At 47.0% G+C, this 21,048-nt stretch overlaps 1 protein-coding gene across 1 annotated transcript in view; it reads right to left on the reverse strand.

The window, feature by feature from the left end:
• The window catches only part of LOC123746618 (uncharacterized), a 47,998-nt gene that overhangs the window by 23,773 nt on the left and 3,177 nt on the right, over positions 1-21,048 (reverse strand). Inside the window, exons 2-8 of the mRNA XM_069318409.1 lie at positions 20,157-20,294; positions 19,772-19,987; positions 18,771-18,893; positions 18,238-18,376; positions 14,374-14,485; positions 12,676-12,756; positions 9,239-9,384 (exon numbers count right to left, since the gene is read on the reverse strand). Of these exons, the coding sequence (XP_069174510.1) occupies positions 9,239-9,384; positions 12,676-12,756; positions 14,374-14,485; positions 18,238-18,376; positions 18,771-18,893; positions 19,772-19,987; positions 20,157-20,294 (955 nt within the window). The remainder of the gene's footprint in view (positions 1-9,238; positions 9,385-12,675; positions 12,757-14,373; positions 14,486-18,237; positions 18,377-18,770; positions 18,894-19,771; positions 19,988-20,156; positions 20,295-21,048) is intronic.

Here is a 21,048-nt window from a genome sequence, read left to right on the forward strand (position 1 = left end):
CTTGAACACTATGAGTAAGGGGTCGGCCAGTTGTGCCCCTTATGTGTAGTGGAAGCGTGTTGAACAGTCTCGGGCCTCTGATGTTGATAGTTCTCTCTTGAACACTGTGAGGGGTCGGCCAGTTATGCCCCTTATGTGTAGTGGAAGCGTGTTGAACAGTCTCGGGCCTCTGATGTTGATAGTTCTCTCTTGAACACTGTGAGGGGTCGGCCAGTTATGTCCCTTATGTGTAGTGGAAGCGTGTTGAACAGTCTCGGGCCTCTGATGTTGATAGTTCTCTCTTGAACACTGTGAGGGGTCGGCCAGTTATGCCCCTTATGTGTAGTGGAAGCGTGTTGAACAGTCTCGGGCCTCTGATGTTGATAGTTCTCTCTTGAACACTGTGAGGGGTCGGCCAGTTATGCCCCTTATGTGTAGTGGAAGCGTGTTGAACAGTCTCGGGCCTCTGATGTTGATAGTTCTCTCTTGAACACTGTGAGGGGTCGGCCAGTTATGCCCCTTATGTGTAGTGGAAGCGTGTTGAACAGTCTCGGGCCTCTGATGTTGATAATTCTCTCTTGAACACTGTGAGGGGTCGGCCAGTTATGCCCCTTAAGTGTAGTGGAAGCGTGTTGAACAGTCTTGGGCCTCTGATGTTGATAGTTCTCTCTTGAACACTGTGAGGGGTCGGCCAGTTATGCCCCTTATGTGTAGTGGAAGCGTGTTGAACAGTCTCGGGCCTCTGATGTTGATAATTCTCTCTTGAACACTGTGAGGGGTCGGCCAGTTATGCCCCTTATGTGTAGTGGAAGCGTGTTGAACAGTCTCGGGCCTCTGATGTTGATAGTTCTCTCTAGAACACTGTGAGGGGTCGGCCAGTTATGCCCCTTATGTGTAGTGGAAGCGTGTTGAACAGTCTCGGGCCTCTGATGTTGATAGTTCTCTCTCAGAGTACTTGTTGCACCTCCGCTTTTCAACGGGAGTATTCTGCACATCCTGCCATGTCTTCTGGTCTTATGAGCTGTTATTTCTGTGTGCAGGTTTGGGACCAGCCCCTCTACTATTGTCCACGTGTAAATTATTATGTACCTCTCCCGCCTGCGCTCAAGAGAATACAGATTAAAAAAAAAATCGGGAACAATAATTTTGATGTTTTTTTAGAGGATTCAAACAGTAAAAGATGCTAGTACGCTCTCCAGGTCTGCACATAAAGTTGGTCTAAACGCTCTTCGGCACTTCTCACCTGCATCAAACACCCCACACTCCTTTTCCGCCTGTTCCAGACACCTCTCACCCCTTTTCCACCTGTTCCAGACACCTCTCATCCTTCCCCACCTGTTCCAGACACCTCTCATCCTTCCCCACCTGTTCCAGACACCTCTCATCCTTCCCCACCTGTTCCAGACACCTCTCATCCTTCCCCACCTGTTCCAGACACCTCTTTTCTGGAGTTTTATGATAAGGTAACGAAAATAAGACAAGACAGAGAAGGATGGGAAGATTGCAAATTGCTGAACTGCCAAAAAGTCTTTGATACAGTACCACACAGAAGATTATTATACAACCTTGAGAGACAAGCGGGAGTAGACGCCAACGCACTACCATGGGTAAGGAATTACCTGAGAGACAGGTGTCAGAGAGTGACAGTGAGGAACGAGGAGTCCGACTGGCGTCTCAGACCCACAAGCAGAGTGCCTCAAGGATCGGTGCTGGGTCTCATACTTTTCCTCATTTATGTAAATGACTTGACTGCAGGAGTTGAGTCGTTTATGTCAATGTTTGCAGATGATGCATAAGACGGATTGAGACAGATGAGGACTGTAAGATTCTCCAGGATGATTTGAACAGGTTGTAGAGCTGGTCTAATAAATGGCTGCTAGAGTTCAACACCAGCAAGTGCAAGGTGATGGAAGTGGGATCAGGAGCCAGGAGACCGAAAGGACAATACACAATGAAGGGAAGCACCTTCTGTGGTTGATTGTTCAATAAACCCCTGAACTATATGTTTAACACATCTCTAACCCTGTCCATGGAGGACAGAAGAAAATGTATATATGCTGGTTAGCATTGTAAATGTGTGGCCACGTCTGTGGTAGAAAATAATAATAAAAAAAATGAAGGGAAACTACCCCCCTATAACGACTAGAGAAAAAGACCTGGGAATGGACACAACACCAAACCAGAGGCTCATATAAACAGAATATCATCAGCGGCATACTCTACTCTGGCAAAAGTCAGAACATCCTTTAGAAACTTGAATAAGGAGGCTTTTGTATACCGCCTATGTGAGGACAGTCTTAAAGTATGCCGCACCATCGTGGAGTGGTGCGGCATCTTAAAAAAACACACATAAGGAATCTCGAAGAAGTGCAGAAGTTTGCAACGAGACTCGTCCCAGAGCTGAGAGGGATGAGGTACGACGACAGACTGAAGGAACTATAAACCTGACAACGTTAGAAAGGAGGAGGGAGAGGGGGGACATGATCTTGGTTATCTTGAGGTTATCTTGAGATGATTTCGGGGCTTTAGTGTCCCCGCGGCCCGGTCCTTGACCAGGCCTCCACCCCCAGGAAGCAGCCCGTGACAGCTGACTAACACCCAGGTAACTATTTTACTGCTAGGTAACAGGGGCATAGGATGAAAGAAACTCTGCCCATTGTATCTCGCCGGCGCCCGGGATCGAACCCGGGACCACAGGATCACAAGTCCAGCGTGCTGTCCGCTCGGCCGACCGGCTCCCATCCCATGATACAGACATATAAAATACTTAGAGGAATTGATAACGTGGAAACATAGGAAAAGTTTACAATGAATAACAATAGAACGAGGGGACTCGGATGGAAGGGACGCTTGAGACTCAGATGTGTCGTAGAGATATTAGAATGTTTTGCTTCAGTGTGTGTAAGGGTAGTGAGTAAATGGAATAACCTAAAGGAGCAGGTTGTTGAAATTGAAATTGAAATTGAAATAAGTTTATTGAGGTAAAATACACACAAAGGGATGAGGTAGCTCAAGCTATTCTCACCCCGTTCAGTACAACGTGTTAATACATACATAGACACACATCACAAACAATACACATTACCAAACATTCTGAGAGATAAACATATACTTTTCCTCCTTCACAAGTAGTATGTTATCAGACGTACACACAAATACTTTTATGACCCAGGTTGTTGAGGCTATTCATAACTTTAAAAGCAGGTATGATAGGGGAAATAACTGTTGGCTGTCTAATGCAATGACTCATGACCTAAAAAAGGCGGGGTCTAAGAGCTAGAGCTCGATCCTGCAGGCACAAATAGGTGAGTATGCAGGGATCAGTAGCAAAGAAACACCTTCTTAAAAGATAGAAACATCATGGCAGGCTAAGGACACGGTGTACAGGTATACCCGGGCCTAACACGGTGTACAGGTATACCTTGGCCTAACACGGTATACAGGTGTACCAGGTGGTACAGTGTACAGGTGTACCAGGTGGTACAGGGTACAGGTGTAACAGGTGGTACAGGGTACAGGTGTAACAGGTGGTACAGGGTACATTGTACCAGGTGGTACAGGGTACAGGTGTACCAGGTGGTACAGGGTACAGGTGTAACAGGAACACTTGCGCAGCACCTGGAGGAATAACACCCATCCGTCACAACACTTTCAAGCAACATTCACGCAACATTCAGATCCCATTCAGCAAATTCACAGAAATTGAACAAGTCGCAAAAAAATAAAGAATAAAAAATATGTCCATTACATTCAAGCGACTCAACCTGACGTCTCCAGATTGCCTTCTGAGAAACATCAAGACATTACCTTCTGCGTCCTTCCCAAGTCCTTCAAGTCATAAAAAACATCATATTTGTTCTGTTCCATCATTTTATCTCTTCCATTTCGCTCAAACCCCCACTACCTCCCCCTTCCCCTTCTACCCCTTCCCCTTCCCCTTCTACCCCTTCTAACCCTTCCCCGTCTTCGCTAAAAAAAGGAACACGACAATCGCATGACCGGATCCGGTGGTCCTCGAGGGCATAGCTATTATGGCTCAGACAATGAGATCTGGGTCCTGGACGCCGCGGCGCCTGCGGTCGCTGCTCACGCCTGCCTTTACCGCTGTGCCTTGATGTGCTGCTTCTGCGGCGGCCACAATGTGTGTGTGTGTGTGTGTGTGTGTGTGTGTGTGTGTGTGTGTGTGTGTGTGTGTGTGTGTGTGTGTGTGTGTGTGTGTGTGTGTACTCACCTAGTTGTGTCTGCAGGATCGAGCATTGACTCTTGGATCCCGCCTTTCGAGCATCGGTTGTTTACAGCAATGACTCCTGTCCCATTTCCCTATCATACCTGGTTTTAAAATTATGAATAGTATTTGCTTCCACAACCTGTTCCTGAAGTGCATTCCATTTTCCCACTACTCTCACGCTAAAAGAAAACTTCCTAACATCTCTGTGACTCGTCTGAGTTTCAAGCTTCCATCCATGTCCCCTCGTTCTGTTACTATTCCGTGTGAACATTTCGTCTATGTCCACTCTGTCAATCCCTCTGAGTATCTTATACGTTCCTATCATGTCCCCCCTCTCCCTTCTTCTTTCTAGTGTCGTAAGGCACAGTTCCCTCAGGCGCTCCTCATACCCCATCCCTCGTAGCTCTGGGACGAGTCTCGTTGCAAACCTCTGAACCTTTTCCAGTTTCATTATATGCTTCTTCAGATGGGGACTCCATGATGAGGCGGCATACTCTAAGACTGGCCTTACGTAGGCAGTGTAAAGCGCCCTAAATGCCTCCTTACTTAGGTTTCTGAATGATGTTCTAACTTTTGCCAGTGTAGAGTACGCTGCTGTCGTTATCCTATTTATATGTGCCTCAGGAGATAGATTAGGTGTTACGTCCACCCCCAGGTCTCTTTCACGCGTCGTTACAGGTAGGCTGTTCCCCTTCATTGTGTACTGTCCCTTTGGTCTCCTATCTCCTAGTCCCATTTCCATAACTTTACATTTGCTCGTGTTGAATTCCAATAGCCATTTCCCTGACCATTTCTGCAACCTGTTCAGATCCTCTTGGAGGATCCTGCAATCCTCATCTGTCACAACTCTTCTCATCAACTTTGCGTCATCCGCAAACATCGACATGTAGGACTCTACGCCTGTAAACATGTCGTTAACATATACAAGAAATAGAATTGGTCCCAGCACCGATCCTTGTGGTATTCTATTGTTACTGTTCGCCAGTCCGACTTCTCGCCCCTTACCGTAACTCTCTGGCTCCTTCCTGTTAGGTAGTTCCTTATCCATGCTAGGACCTTTCCCCCCACCCCCGCCTGCCTCTCGAGCTTGAACAGCAGTCTCATGTGCGGTACTGTATCAAAGGCTTTTTGGCAGTGCAGAAATATGCAGTCTGCCCAACCATCTCTGTCCTGTCTTATCCTCGTTATTTTATCATAGAATTCCAGAAGGTTTGTTAGGCACGATTTCCCTGTCCAGAACCCATGTTGATGTTTGTTCACAAACCTAATGTTCTCCAGGTGTGCAACCAGTCGTAGCCTAATTATTCTTTCCAGTATTTTACAGGGGATGCTTGTCAGTGTGTGTGTGTGTGTGTGTGTGTGTGTGTGTGTGTGTGTGTGTGTGTGTGTGTGTGTGTGTGTGTGTGTGTGTGTGTGTATGTGTGTGTGTGTGTGTGTGTGTGTGTGTGTGTGTGTGTATGTGTGTGTGTGTGTGTGTGTGTGTGTGTGTGTGTGTGTGTGTGTGTGTGTGTGTGTGTGTGTGTGTGTGTGTGTGTGTGTGTGTGTATATGTATGTGTATGTGTATGTGTATGTGTGTGTGTGTGTGTGTGTGTGTGTGTGTGTGTGTGTGTGTGTGTGTGTGTGTGTGTGTGTGTGTGTGTGTGTGTGTACTCACCTAGTTGTACTCACCTAGTTGTGTTTGCGGGGGTTGAGCTCTGGCTCTTTGGTCCCGCCTCTCAACCGTCAATCAACAGGTGTACAGATTCCTGAGCCTATCGGGCTCTGTCATATCTACACTTGAAACTGTGTATGGAGTGAGCCTCCACCACATCACCCCCTAATGCATTCCATTTGTCAACCACTCTGACACTAAAAAAGTCCTTTCTAATATCTCTGTGGCTCATTTGGGCACTCAGTTTCCACCTGTGTCCCCTTCTGCGTGTTCCCCTTGTGTTAAATAGACTGTCTTTATCTACCCTATCAATCCCCTTCAGAATCTTGAATGTGGTGATCATGTCCCCCCTAACTCTTCTGTCTTCCAGCGAAGTGAGGTTTAATTCCCGTAGTCTCTCCTCGTAGCTCATACCTCTCAGCTCGGGTACTAGTCTGGTGGCAAACCTTTGAACCTTTTCCAGTTTAGTCTTATCCTTGACTAGATATGGACTCCATGCTGGGGCTGCATACTCCAGGATTGGCCTGACATATGTGGTATACAAAGTTCTGAATGATTCTTTACACAAGTTTCTGAATGCCGTTCGTATGTTGGCCAGCCTAGCATATGCCGCTGATGTTATCCGCTTGATATGTGCTGCAGGAGACAGGTCTGGCGTGATATCAACCCCCAAGTCTTTTTCCTTCTCTGACTCCTGAAGAATTTCCTCTCCCAGATGATACCTTGTATCTGGCCTCCTGCTCCCTACACCTATCTTCATTACATTACATTTGGTTGGGTTAAACTCTAACAACCATTTGTTCGACCATTCCTTCAGCTTGTCTAGGTCTTCTTGAAGCCTCAAACAGTCCTCTTCTGTTTTAATCCTTCTCATAATTTTAGCATCATCCGCAAACATTGAGAGAAATGAATCGATACCCTCCGGGAGATCATTTACATATATCAGAAACAAGATAGGACCGAGTACAGAGCCCTGTGGGACTCCACTGGTGACTTCACGCCAATCGGAGGTCTCACCCCTCACCGTAACTCTCTGCTTCCTATTGCTTAGATACTCCCTTATCCACTGGAGCACCTTACCAGCTACACCTGCCTGTCTCTCCAGCTTATGTACCAGCCTCTTATGCGGTACTGTGTCAAAGGCTTTCCGACAATCCAAGAAAATGCAGTCCGCCCAGCCCTCTCTTTCTTGCTTAATCTGTGTCACCTGATCGTAGAATTCTATCAAGCCTGTAAGGCAAGATTTACCCTCCCTGAATCCATGTTGGCGATTTGTCACGAAGTCCCTTCTCTCCAGATGTGTTACCAGGTTTTTTCTCACGATCTTCCGATCACGATCTGTGTGTGTGTGTGTGTGTGTGTGTGTGTGTGTACTCACCTAATTGTACTCACCTAATTGTGCTTGCGGGGATTGAGCTCTGGCTCTTTGGTCCCGCCTCTCAACTGTCAATCAACTGGTGTACAGATTCCTGAGCCTACTGGGCTCTATCATATCTACACTTGAAACTGTGTATGGAGTCAGCCTCCACCACATCACTGCCTAATGCATTCCATTTGTAAACTACTCTGACACTGAAAAAGTTCTTTCTAATATCTCTGTGACTCATTTGGGCACTCAGTTTCCACCCGTGCTAAATAGTTTGTCTTTGTCCACCCTGTCAATTCCTCTGAGAATTTTGTAGGTGGTGATCATGTCTTCCCTTATTTTTCTGTCTTCCAGGTACGTGAGGTTTAGTTCCCGTAGCCTTTCCTCGTAGCTCATACCTCACAGTTCTGTGACTAGTTTGGTGGCATACTTCTGAATCTTCTCTAACATTGTTTTGTGTTTAACTAGGTATGGACTCCAGGCTGGAGCTGCATATTCCAGGATTGGTCTGACATAAATGGTATACAAGGTCCTGAACGATTCCTTATGCAAGTTTCTAAAGGTAGTTCTTATGTTGACCAGTCTAGCATATGCCGCTGATGATATCCTTTTGATGTGGGCCTCTGGGGACAGGTTCGGTGTGATATCAACCCCCAGATTTTTCTCTTTATTTGACTCTTGCAGAATATCACCTTCCAGATGGTACCTTGTGTTCAGCACCCTGCTCCCTTCACCTAATTTCATTACTTTACACTTTCCTGAGTTAAACTTTAGTAGCCATTTTCTAGACTATTCCTCCAGTTTGTCCAGGTCGTCCTGTAGTCTCTGTCTATCTTCATCTGTCTTGATACTTATAATTTTTGCATCAGCAGCAAACATTGAGAGGAATGAGTCTATACCTTCTGGAATGTCGTTTACATATATTAGAAACAGGATGGGTCCAAGTACAGAGCCCTGTGGGACTCCGCTGGTGACATCTCGTCACTCTGATGTTTTCCTTCAGGAAACCCAACACCAACACCAGTGAGACCCAACTACACACCTGCAAAAGGCAGGTGTTACAAAGGTCAGCATCACGCAGCATTGTGCAGGGACTCACAAATAGTCTCCAGTTCCCAAGATGGAAGATAACATTCCCACCACAGTACAGTAGTGCAAGATGCGACAAAAAAATCAGTGTCCTATCGACAAAGTTAAAAAATAATACAACTTTGATTATTGCCCAACTTACCATCAAACCAAAGGAGACCAAGGTCCAAACCCGGAGGTTGTTTGACCAAGGGTCCCAGAGAACCTTTGTTACACAAAAGGTGGCAGACGATCAACAATTGCAGAATTGCAGCCTGTAATCCGGGTGAAATTAAACATATCAGAGTTCCTGACTAACAAAGGACCTCAAGACAACCAAGTGGTGCAACCATTAGTGCATTTAGACAGCTACGGTCGTCAGTTACAAGCCATTGTGCTGGACACAATTCCAGCAATTCCTTCATGTATGTACAAGGTCTAGGAGCCACTGCCAAATTCCTGAGAAAAAGGGAATAACATTGGCATATAAAATTACGTCTGAGCACCTCCCCAACGTAGGTATTCGTGTAGGGGCAGATTATTACAACAAATTCATCATTAGTGTTACTAATTATCAACGTGTTAACTTGTGCAGGAGGTAAATTACTCACAGGCCCAGTATTAAGCCTGGCGAAGCCTATGCCTGCAGACAAACAATTCAAATAGAAATTTAAATTTGTCAGCTGAATATAAAACTCCAGTAAAGATATACTAAAGAGCATATAGCTGACTATATCAACAGAGGTTGATCTTGATATCATTTAAAGCTGAAGATGTGTTCACGAGGCCTCAGCGGCAAATCAGTGACCAGTAGCCTAAACAAGCTATACGAGTCACTGCGACCAATGTCACTGAACTCCCCCGGCTGTTCCTGAACAAGTCCTTCACCTGCCCCTTGGATCCCGTCCCTCACCACTCACCAAGTACAAGTGCCTCACCACTTACCTGGGTCCAGGAGGGTGACGTGTGCACGGTGGCCGAGGTCGTCCTTGGGGCGTCGTCTCGGGTGGGAGTAGCGGCCAGCTGCTCCTCCATCAGTCTCACTCGAGGTGCGGTCCCCTCCTCCTCCTCCACTCCGCCCCCCTCCATACCTGCACCCCCACCACCACCAGGGAGGGAGAGGCACCAAGTATTATCATGTACCTTCACTCACCTCGTCCTCCAAAAATGAGGAGGTAAATGTAAAAACACAAATAAGTGCAATTATGTACTATTCATAGCAGTCAGGAATTGTACTTATTTTCACTTAGTATTAAATCGTACTGTCAAATATTTTGTGAATATTTGAGTTTACCTGAAAAGCTGAACAAAAAACCACGACCTCACCTAACCGTCATATTGTTTGAAGATAAGCATTTTATTGCTTCTTAATTACAATTAGTACTTAACCTATAGCTATATTGATATTACAATTTATAAAAATAACAAAACAAAGCTAAAATATGTCAATAAATTGTAAAGTAACTCAGGATATTTTCAAATTTTGTATAAAATTTCTATTGTTAAATAAATCTGAAAAAGAAATTCCTGATATTTAAAACTTGAGTCTAGCAAATTAAACTTGACAACGGACACTGCAATTTGCAACCGTCACGGCCGGACGTGTTCTCGTTGCTCCAGCTCTCTCTCTCTCTCGCATCTAGCACTGCAGGGCGGGTAAATAATTGGCAGAAGACTTGCGTCTCTCTAGATGGTCCGACCCCACTCCTAACTTGCTGTTTTATGCAGAGTAGAGACGTGAGGCCATCTCCAGTGACGTGTAGTCTTTGAGGGAGACCCATCGTCCACCAGGAAGTTCACCTCCAGTGACGTGTAGTCTTTGAGAGAGACCCATCGTCCACCAGGAAGTTCACCTCCAGTGACGTGTAGTCTTTGAGAGAGACCCATCGTCCACCAGGAAGTTCACCTCCAGTGACGTGTAGTCTTTGAGGGAGACCCATCGTCCACCAGGAAGTTCACATCCAGTGACGTGTAGTCTTTGAGAGAGACCCATCGTCCACCAGGAAGTTCACCTCCAGTGACGTGTAGTCTTTGAGAGAGACCCATCGTCCACCAGGAAGTTCACCTCCAGTGACGTGTAGTCTTTGAGAGAGACCCATCGTCCACCAGGAAGTTCACCTCCAGTGACGTGTAGTCTTTGAGGGAGACCCATCGTCCACCAGGAAGTTCACCTCCAGTGACGTGAGGAGGTGAACTCCTCACAGGGTACAGGTCTGTGGAGGTGGACGATGGGTCTTTGAGGGAGACCCATCGTCCACCAGGAAGTTCACCATGCGCCACACACGCTACAAGGTCCGAGGAACGCCCCTTGACGAGCACCCGTTCTCCAAGACATCCCTCCTGAAGCTTTTTAAAGACATTGCGGGAGTGACACCTAACGACATCAGACAGGAAGGCACGGACATCCTCTTCTTCTTTTATAGTGAGGAGGAAGTCGACAAGCTTCTGTTTTTCAGCTCCAATTTTTCCAGTCAACACCTTTGTTTCAACTTCCCTCGTCAGTACCTGGCTTCATATTCTGTCGTTATTCATGATCTCAGCCAATGGGTCGTGGAACAAGATGAAGCAGATGAAAGAGGCAGTAGCAGACTGCCTCTGCTACACGACTTCAAGGAATCCAACCCGGGCTTAGGGCTGCACGAAGCTCACTTCTTCAACAGAAATCGCTCCCTGAAGCTGACCTTCGAGACCGTAGCTTCGGCTACTCTAGTTACCAGAAATGGTGTTTGCAGCTTCGGTATCCACATTCCTCTATTTCGTGTGAAGATGGAACGTTTCCACATGATCAACCAGGGCCTCCGGTGCTACAAGTACACCCACTCCACCAGCAAATGTAACCAGCGTATTGTGAAGTGTAGCCTCTGCTCAGCTGATCACTATTCTATCTGCACGTCAGAAACACTATGCTGTTTGTTTTGCAAAGGCGATCATCCTGCAATCTCCATTCGTTGTCCTCACAGACAAGAAGTCATCAAGAACAAGGAGAAAACCACATCTGCCGGAGCCAGTACCTCTGAAGCAACCAACCAATCAGCGACCACCTTAACTTCAAATTTCAACGTCCAAGCCGCCATTTTCACGGAGCTTCCGGGAGGACAAACAACTGCTACTGCCACTTCTAACCATTGAGGAGCCCAGCTCCCAACCAACCAGCCATTCATGGAGCCAGCTGTCGCCACCTCCAGCCCACCTTGACCAATCACTGAACAGCACGGTACAATCGTTGATAACGGCGGCCAGGATGATTGCTGGCAATCACCTCCAAGTATATGTTAGAATTCTAAATATTCTCTACAAAGCAAATGGTCTTCCAGCTTTCAACGTTCCTGAGGAAGTTTACACCAACACCACTTACCCTCGAGTTCTCAAGATCCGGATCCGGTCCCTGACGTCACCATGAACGCCGCCGTGCTCACGGATCTACTGTCAACAGCTGCAACGCCCGCTGCTCCTCCAGCAACATCATCACAAGCCACCCAGACGCTGACGCCTCCTAGATCGACATCAGCCACAGTTCCACATCTCAAGCGCGAACCCTCTGAACATTCTACATCAGCTGCAGGTCCCATGAAGCCTCAACAAGCAAGAACTGATCCCTCAAGATCCACCGCCTCTGCTTCTGACTCAGCCGACTCATCGGATGAGGACGTCTCGGTTGGAACACCACCTCCTCCACGGAAGCGCCCCTACACAACCGAAGATTTCCTGCTGGACACTACCTCCAACGACAGCCTCACCATATCAACGCGTAGCAAGACCAACAGACCGGCCAGGAGGTCTGAAAAGAACACCGACGATCTGCGCCTGAGAAAATCAGGTAAACAGTAAAACACACCGCGACGAGAAGCCCGGCCTCCAGCAAGACACATCAGCAAGCAACCATCAGAACTCCGCCCACTCCACCGAACCACAGCACCAGCTGCAGTTCCTACCCCACGGTGGTTGGGCCACCGACTTTTCTCCCCACTCTTCGACTTGTCTCCAGTTCCTAGTTCAAGATTTCTCCATCCTCGCCCCTGTCTTCAGTTCCCTCCTTGCCTGCTCTAGGGTCCTTAGATCGCGGATCGAATTGAACTTAAAAACTTCATCCTAAAATTCTGAGTGTCTTAACAGAAAACGAGAATAAATGGGGAGGTAAATGTAACAGCCCCATAAGTGCAATTATGTACTATGTATGACAGTAAGGAGATGTACTTATTACACTTAGTATTAAATCATACTGTCAATTCGGAGGAGTTGACTGACACACCTGACTCTCAATGGGCACCTCCACACCTGTCTCACCGCCATATATGTCTTCTGTCTCTCATATATTCCCATGCCCTCACATATCCACAGTCTTATATGGACACCCACCAGGAGGAGCGGTACACGACACGTACCTGCTGGGGATGGAGGTACGGGGCAGGTCACTCAGGTTACCGGTACTCCTGGACAGGTACCGGCTAGGGATACCAAGATATCTGGAACAAGATGATTACCACTATCATGTGTCCGGACACATAGCTACTGATGACACATATAGCTACTGATGACACATATAGCTACTGATGGCACATATAGCTACTGATGACACATATAGCTACTGATGACACATAGCTACTGATGACACATACCAGCTACTGATGACACATACAGCTACTGATGACACATACAGCTACTGATGACGCACACCAGCTACTGATGACACATACAGCTACTGATGACACACACCAGCTACTGATGACACACACCAGCTACTGATGACACATACAGCTACTGATGACACACACCAGCTACTGATGACACATACAGCTACTGATGACACACACCAGCTACTGATGACACATACCAGCTACTGATGACACACACCAGCTACTGATGACACACACCAGCTACTGATGACACATACCAGCTACTGATGACACACACCAGCTACTGATGACACACACCAGTTACTGATGACACACACCAGTTACTGATGACACACACCAGTTACTGATGACACACACCAGCTACTGATGACACATACAGCTACTGATGACACACACCAGCTACTGATGACACACACCAGTTACTGATGACACATACCAGCTACTGATGACACACACCAGTTACTGATGACACACACCAGTTACTGATGACACATACAGCTACTGATGACACACACCAGCTACTGATGACACATACCAGCTACTGATGACACATACAGCTACTGATGACACACACCAGCTACTGATGACACATACCAGCTACTGATGACACATACAGCTACTGATGACACACACCAGCTACTGATGACACATACCAGCTACTGATGACACATACAGCTACTGATGACACACACCAGCTACTGATGACACATACAGCTACTGATGACAACCACCAGCTACTGATGACACATACAGCTACTGATGACGCACACCTGATGATGGTTTACCTGGTGTTGTGAGAGGGAGAGTGGTTTACTTGGTGTTGCGAGAGTGAGAGTGGTTTACCTGGTGTTGCGAGAGTGAGAGTGGTTTACCTGGTGTTGCTAGAGGGAGAGTGGTTTACCTGGTGTTGCGAGAGTGAGAGTGGTTTACCTGGTGTTGCGAGAGGGAGAGTGGTTTACTTGGTGTTGCGAGAGGGAGAGTGGTTTACTTGGTGTTGCGAGAGTGAGAGTGGTTTACCTGGTGTTGCGAGAGGGAGAGTGGTTTACCTGGTGTTGCGAGAGTGAGAGTGGTTTACCTGGTGTTGCGAGAGGGAGAGTGGTTTACCTGGTGTTGCGAGGGTGAGAGTGGTTTACCTGGTGTTGCGAGAGGGAGAGTGGTTTACCTGGTGTTGCAAGAGGGAGAGTGGTCTACCTGGTGTTGCGAGAGGGAGAGTGGTTTACCTGGTGTTGCGAGAGGGAGAGTGGTTTACCTGGTGTTGCGGGAGGGAGAGTGGTTTACCTGGTGTTGCGAGAGGGAGAGTGGTTTACCTGGTGTTGCGAGAGGGAGAGTGGTTTACCTGGTGTTGCGAGAGGGAGAGTGGTTTACCTGGTGTTGCGAGAGGGAGAGTGGTTTACCTGGTGTTGCGAGAGGGAGAGTGGTTTACCTTGTGTTGCAAGAGTGGTTTACCTGGTGTTGCGAGAGGGAGAAGGGGGGATGCGGGACAGGAGGTCATCGTCTGGTCGACGGTACACGAAGCGAGGTTTGGTCGCGTCCTCTCTCGGTCCTCGATCATACTCCCCTGAAAAAAGTTCCACCTTATACTCTAACTATAGGACCTTATAATCTAACTGTAGGATCTTATACTCTCACTGTAGGACCTTATACTCTCACTGTAGGACCTTATACTCTCACTGTAGGACCTTATACTCTCACTGTAGGACCTTATACTCTCACTGTTACGGCCCTACTGGGGCGTAACCGGGTTCTTTTCTGGTGTTATTAGAATTTGGGAATCCGGCCCCAAGCTAGTAGAGGCTTTCAAGGGATGTGTTCCATAACGCAAGTTAACTTAAAGGGGGAGGGATACAAATGTGCTGATTTATATATATTATTACACCACCACCATAAATAAATATATAAACAGTCACACGGGGGTTATAAATACACAAATGTATAATGACTTGTCTTCCTCCAAAGACTCAGGATGCTCCACGGAGCTCACGATGAGTAGCCCTGGTTCTCTTCTTTGGCCCACGATGAATCCTTTTTGATTCTCTCTGCGAATCTACCCTGGCCACAGGCCAGCCAAATCACAGTCCCACTGGGTGCTCCGTCGTGGAGGCCTTCAACCACAATCCAGCCTGTAGCTGGCAGGTTCCGATCAGCTCCGCTGTGTAGGCCACTCCACGACCGATACTAGGGTTGCGAGCCCTAGGCAGGAGCCTCGTGTGATTCTGCTCATCACTCTCCTCTCTCAGCACCACAGTGGCTAGTCTCTTCCACCAGCCAGCCCCGGATAAGGCGATTCCTCGACACTGCCACGTCACAGGCAGGCTAACACTCTCAGTAGAGTTCGTCCGGGGGGGACTCACTGCTTCTTCAGAGCAAACTCGTGGAGAGACCTTGGCTGCCTTGGGTAGACTGATCCATTGTCCAATACAGCAGTCCCAGGTCGGCTCTGTAATCAGACACGTCATTAGTACTGGGACTAGGGAACCTCACTTACAGGCTTAGACACAAACGTCCACCTATTCACTCCATAGATGGCGTTGCTGTCTAAGCGCCACCTCACCAGAGGTCAGCAGCGGCTATGTTATGAGCTGATTAAGACGGGAATCCAGCCCCTGTGGCCGGTATATCCCGTTCTCACTAGATGGCGTCGTCCATTTGGAGGGGGTTTAGGGAGCTGACTCACAAATGGCGTTGTCGTCACTGCTCCGTGCTACGACGCTGGACTCGGGTCCGTAACAGTAACTGTAGGACCTTATACATGGCTGGTGATGGTCAGAGGTCAAGCAGCTCTCGTAGTGTTACCAACGTCAGTAAAGTCTCACAATTACATACATATATTACATCATGTATTACGCAATAATATTTGGAAATTGCATTTAATGACGGTTGAGGAAACTGTTGTATGATCATACATATGGTGTGAGGACCATGCTGTATGATCATACATAAGGTGTGAGGACTTTGCTGAATGATCATACATAAATGTATGATTAAATACAGGAGGATTTTCGAGATATCAAATAATATCTCGAGAATCCTCGAGATATCAAGAGAGAGTGGTGACGATTTCGGCGCCATCTATGGACCTGCACTCCAACTCCAATGCATTACGAGAAACGCAGACAACGCCATCTATTGGCGGAGGTGTGGCGTCGGTGAAAGGCTCTGTTTCATACCTCAGTTAAGAGGTGAGGTCGATGATGATGACCTCTGTTGGAGGCTCTCAAATGGGTGTTCGACTTTACAAACAGAGATGCTAGCCATTCAAAAGGCTTTGGAACATGCTCTTGCTGAACACCGATAACATGTTATCATACATACAGATTCGAGAACCGCCATTGAAACCTTGCAACAAGAACACATATGTTCTAACATCCATCTGATCACAAATGTTATATCATTAATGCAAACACTCAAACGACAAAGCCGACGGATACTTATCAACTGGGTGCCAAGTCATGTGGGAATAATAGGAAATGACATTGCAGACGAAGCTGCAAAACTTGCAACTAAGAGAAGAAATATAGACATTTACATACCACAGAGTCTATCACAGATTAAGAAAGTAATTAGAAACAGAGCAATGCAGAAGATGTACAGTGACCACAACACAGCAGTTGCAACATCAGGATCTGCAGGTTGGTACAAGAATTCAACCAACTACGAACTACTTAGTTTGATGAAAGGGAGCAGTAGAGCAACAGAAGTACACTTACATCGCATCAGGCTTGGATACCCATGTGCATGGGAAATAGGCTTACAGGTTCCGGAAGATGAGAGGAAATGTCAGCACTGTGGAGAAATGCCCGACACACCACTGGAACATTATCTAACACAGTGCACAGTTACAAACCCATTAAGATTTCAACTTAGATTCAACAGAGCAGAAGTTGTTAAACACATATGGCAAAATCTTACTGAAGCGACCTTACGAGTCATAAATACTCATACTGCGCCCAAGTAAAACAGAGACAAGCAACACTTAGTGGGCTAGAGGCTTAGGGCCTGCGCAGGAATATCCCTGCAAAAAAAAAAAAAAAAGACCTCTTGTGAGTGACTTAACGGTATCAACGCCATTTAGATTCTGCATCCGATTACATTTCACAGTTTCACAGTGGAAGTTTGTCATCCTATGTTCTCCCTGTATACTTTCTCTCTGGCTAATAAATTTTATGTTCACAGAGGTGACGTGGAGAGTCTATTGCGCTGTGGGAATCAGATCAGCTCGGACAGTCCCGAACATCTGACTTGGTCCTGTGAGAGGACAAGTGACCGCCGTCGGTAGTAGCAGTGTGATAGCTGCTGGACTTATGCAGTATTGTGTGGACTGACGTACCCGAGATTTGGCCAAGAGGAGTTACAAGACGACAATAGTGGCCGTCTGCTGAGAAGTGTTGCTAGAGACTTCTGCCAGGGTGTTAAGAGACCCCTGGAAGTGATTAACTGTGACCCCTGCCAGCGTGTTGCTGAAGAGCAGATGTGGGGTATTGGGACGATACGGTGTGTGGACTGGCCCATCTTGAGGAAGGTGAACTAGCCGGTGATGACCATTGAGCGTGGACGACGTGTACTTGAAGATAGTGGACTCAACGGGACTAGAAGAACACTGCAGATATACTGAGTGTTGTGGGGTGAAAGCGACACTGTATACGTAAGTGTTGTAATACTTCGATTGATAATATATTGGTGATGGTGTTGTCTTGTTTACGCTCGTTTATTCCTTGTACAATTACTTACTAGGACTTATACTTACAATTAAGTATGTCTCCGTGGCGTAGTGGTAAGACGCTCGCCTGGCGTTCCGCGAGCACTTTGTCATGGGTTCGTATTCTGGCCGGGGAGGATTTACTGGGCGCAAATCCTTAACTGTAGCCTCTGTTTAACTAAACAGTAAAATGGGTTCTTGGTTGTAAAAACGATTCTTCGTGGGGGTCGTATTCCGTGGAACATAGGATTAAGGACTTGTCCGAAATGCTATGCATACTAGTGGCTGTACAAGAATGTAATAACTCTTGTATATATAAATAAACAAAAAGAATACAACCGCCAGTTCTTGAGAACTTGCCATTGACTTGGGGTGGGATAATAGAATAAGAGGCTCTAAGGCCCATTAAGCAGAAAGAACCCGGTTACTTGCTCAAGCAGGCGGTAACAGTATGTATACCATTGATGTCGATATGAGGGTATGTATACCCTTGACGACGGCATGTGAGGTATTCTACATACTCAATTCTAACCTCACAAAACACCAAATCAAATAAACATAAATGTATGACCCTGTAACTATCTTAGATATAAGGAAAGAGTTAATTCACTCACCCCGTCTGGGGCTGGCGTGGCCCAGCTGGGGACGGTCGTTGACGTCGCCTTCCTCAATGGCGCCAGACACGCCCTCGCCGCCCCCTGGAGCCCCCTCTCCCTTCTTCTCTTCCTCGGGGGAGCCGCAGCGGTACACAGCCTGGAGGAGGATGGTGTTACCTTTCTACACAGCCTGGGGGCAGGAAGTTTACTTGTTTAATTCTAAACAAGAGCAAGCAAGCTCTAGTTCACTTCTAAACGAGCAAACAAGTCCTTGTTTACTTCTGATTGATGAAGATTAAGCCACCCAAGAGGTGGCATGGGCATGAATAACCCGTAAGTGGTGGCCCTTTTGAGCCAATATCAGTATCAAGAGCTGATACTGGAGATCTGTGGAGGTGCGACTGCACCCTGCGTGACGGGAGATATGTTTTTACTTCTAAACTAGAGCTTGTTATCAGATGAGCGGGATTTTTTATCCCAAACTGTGAAGAGGAAAGTAGCGGGCGCTAAAGTAGCGGCCGCTACAGTAGCGCTAAAGGCGCTATGCTGACCTTGGTAGTTCTGTTGTGGGCGTGTCCGAAGCTGACGTTGTCTTGGCTACACTGGTGGAGGGGCGTCCTGGTCTCACTCACACTCGTTCTTGTTGACACCTCTATCTTGGGAGAGATGATGCCCTGTGGAGAACTCTCGCATTAGTGTCAAATTGGCATAAAAATGATTAGGCTAACTCATCCTAACCCTTGCACAGAAGCCCTCCAGAATTTCTTTATTGAAGATCAGCATTGTTCCAAATGGATAACTAAAACTGGAACTGAACTCAGAATGTATGGGGTTCATAATGTGTACCAAGAGAAACAACAACGGCACTTTCCTGCACCGTGGGAGGTTACACCCTTTCCAGTTTTAATCCCTCCCTTTCCACCCAAGAAACAAATCAGAGATCAGCCCAAGCTTCGTCCTGAGGCAAAACTCGACACCTTAATCCATATTGATGCTCTATCCAACGAGCATTCTCTTTCTCAAATTATATACACTGATGGTTCCCTACACCGCCCCACGGGTGCAGCTGGAAGTGCAGTTGTCCTGACAATGGGCGATGGCTTATATTTTGAGTGGGGAGTCCGTATAAACAACTGGGCCACTACCCTTCAGACCGAACTATTTGCCTTTCTCCTTGCACTGAAATGTGTATGTTACGACCCTATTTCTTATTTGGAAACCAGAGGTCAATTTTGAGTTCTAAATAATTAATTATACATTAATTGATAGGATTGGATCATGTGAGAAGGATATTTAATTAATAATAATACTTATATTCAGGGCTTCTCATACCACCTGATGCGTTTTTGTTCCCGTCTTCCCTGCCAGACTCTGTCTGTCTCTCTCTCTACTGAAGCTTGTTGAGCACTTGTCGAGAATACTGGCTACGAACAGCTCATTAAAGCTTGTTTACCTATGGCCAAGTTCACATAGATTTGCATTTTAATATCCGGAAATTGACCCAGTGCCCCAGCTTACTTAAAATGCCCAAGTATACCAGGAAATGCCTTACGGGAAAGTCTCTGGTGGGCTCCATGAGGAGGTCGAGGTCGACGCCGGAGTAAGAGAGTCTCTCGGCGGGCTTGGGGAAGAGAAGATCTCTGACCGAGGATTCGAACACGGCCAGCACCGCCTCTCCAGCTGTCTCCTCCTGCACCAGCTCCAGGTACACGGTCTCCGCCTCCAGTACCCGCTCCAGTACGCTCAGGTTCCTCACCCCAACAAAGGTCTGTAGGGACGAGGAAGGATGGCGAGGGGGACGTGTAGAAGAGGGTTAGTTAAGGATAGGTTAGGGTTTCCTTACGACTAAAAACATCACCAGAGACGAACTCTTTGAAATTAATCTTGAAGAAAAACAAGTGACTACGCCGGCTGAGCGTCTCAAGTTGTTGACTCACCCTCTCAAACTTGAACTTCTCGTGGTAAAGGAGCGGGAAGACAGGCGGGAGCTTGTTAGTGCGGGTGTGGAAGCCCAGCAGACACACGGACAGCGAACACCTCCCCCGTCCCGGCAGCCACACACCGGGACACGACACCTACACATACACACAACTTCTGTATTTACTTCCTGCATTGTGAACCCCATAACCCTTTCTCTGCGCGAAACGTTACACACACATGTACATAATGGGGCTCAGGAACCGCAATGGACATAGATGGAGTACCCAGCTACACCACAATGGACATGGATGGAGTACCCAGCTACACCACAATGGACATAGATGGAGTACCCAGCTACACCACAATGGACATAGATGGAGTACCCAGCTACACCACAGTGGACATAGATGGAGTACCCAGCTACACCACAATGGACATAGATGGAGTACCCAGCTACACCACAATGGACATAGATGGAGTACCCAGCTACACCACAATAGACATAGATGGAGTACCCAGCTACACCACAATAGACATAGATGGAGTACCCAGCTACACCACAATAGACATAGATGGAGTACCCAGCTACACCACAATAGACATAGATGGAGTACCCAGCTACACCACAATAGACATAGATGGAGTACCCAGCTACACTTCAATAGACATAGATGGAGTACCCAGCTACACCACAATAGACATAGATGGAGTACCCAGCTACACCACAATAGACATAGATGGAGTACTCAGCTACACTTCAATAGACATAGATGGAGTACCCAGCTACACCACAATAGACATAGATGGAGTACCCAGCTACACCACAATAGACATAGATGGAGTACCCAGCTACACCACAATAGACATAGATGGAGTACTCAGCTACACTTCAATAGACATAGATGGAGT

This window comes from Procambarus clarkii, chromosome 90 (genome assembly GCF_040958095.1).
Source record: "Procambarus clarkii isolate CNS0578487 chromosome 90, FALCON_Pclarkii_2.0, whole genome shotgun sequence".
Taxonomy (NCBI): Eukaryota; Metazoa; Arthropoda; class Malacostraca; order Decapoda; family Cambaridae; genus Procambarus; species Procambarus clarkii.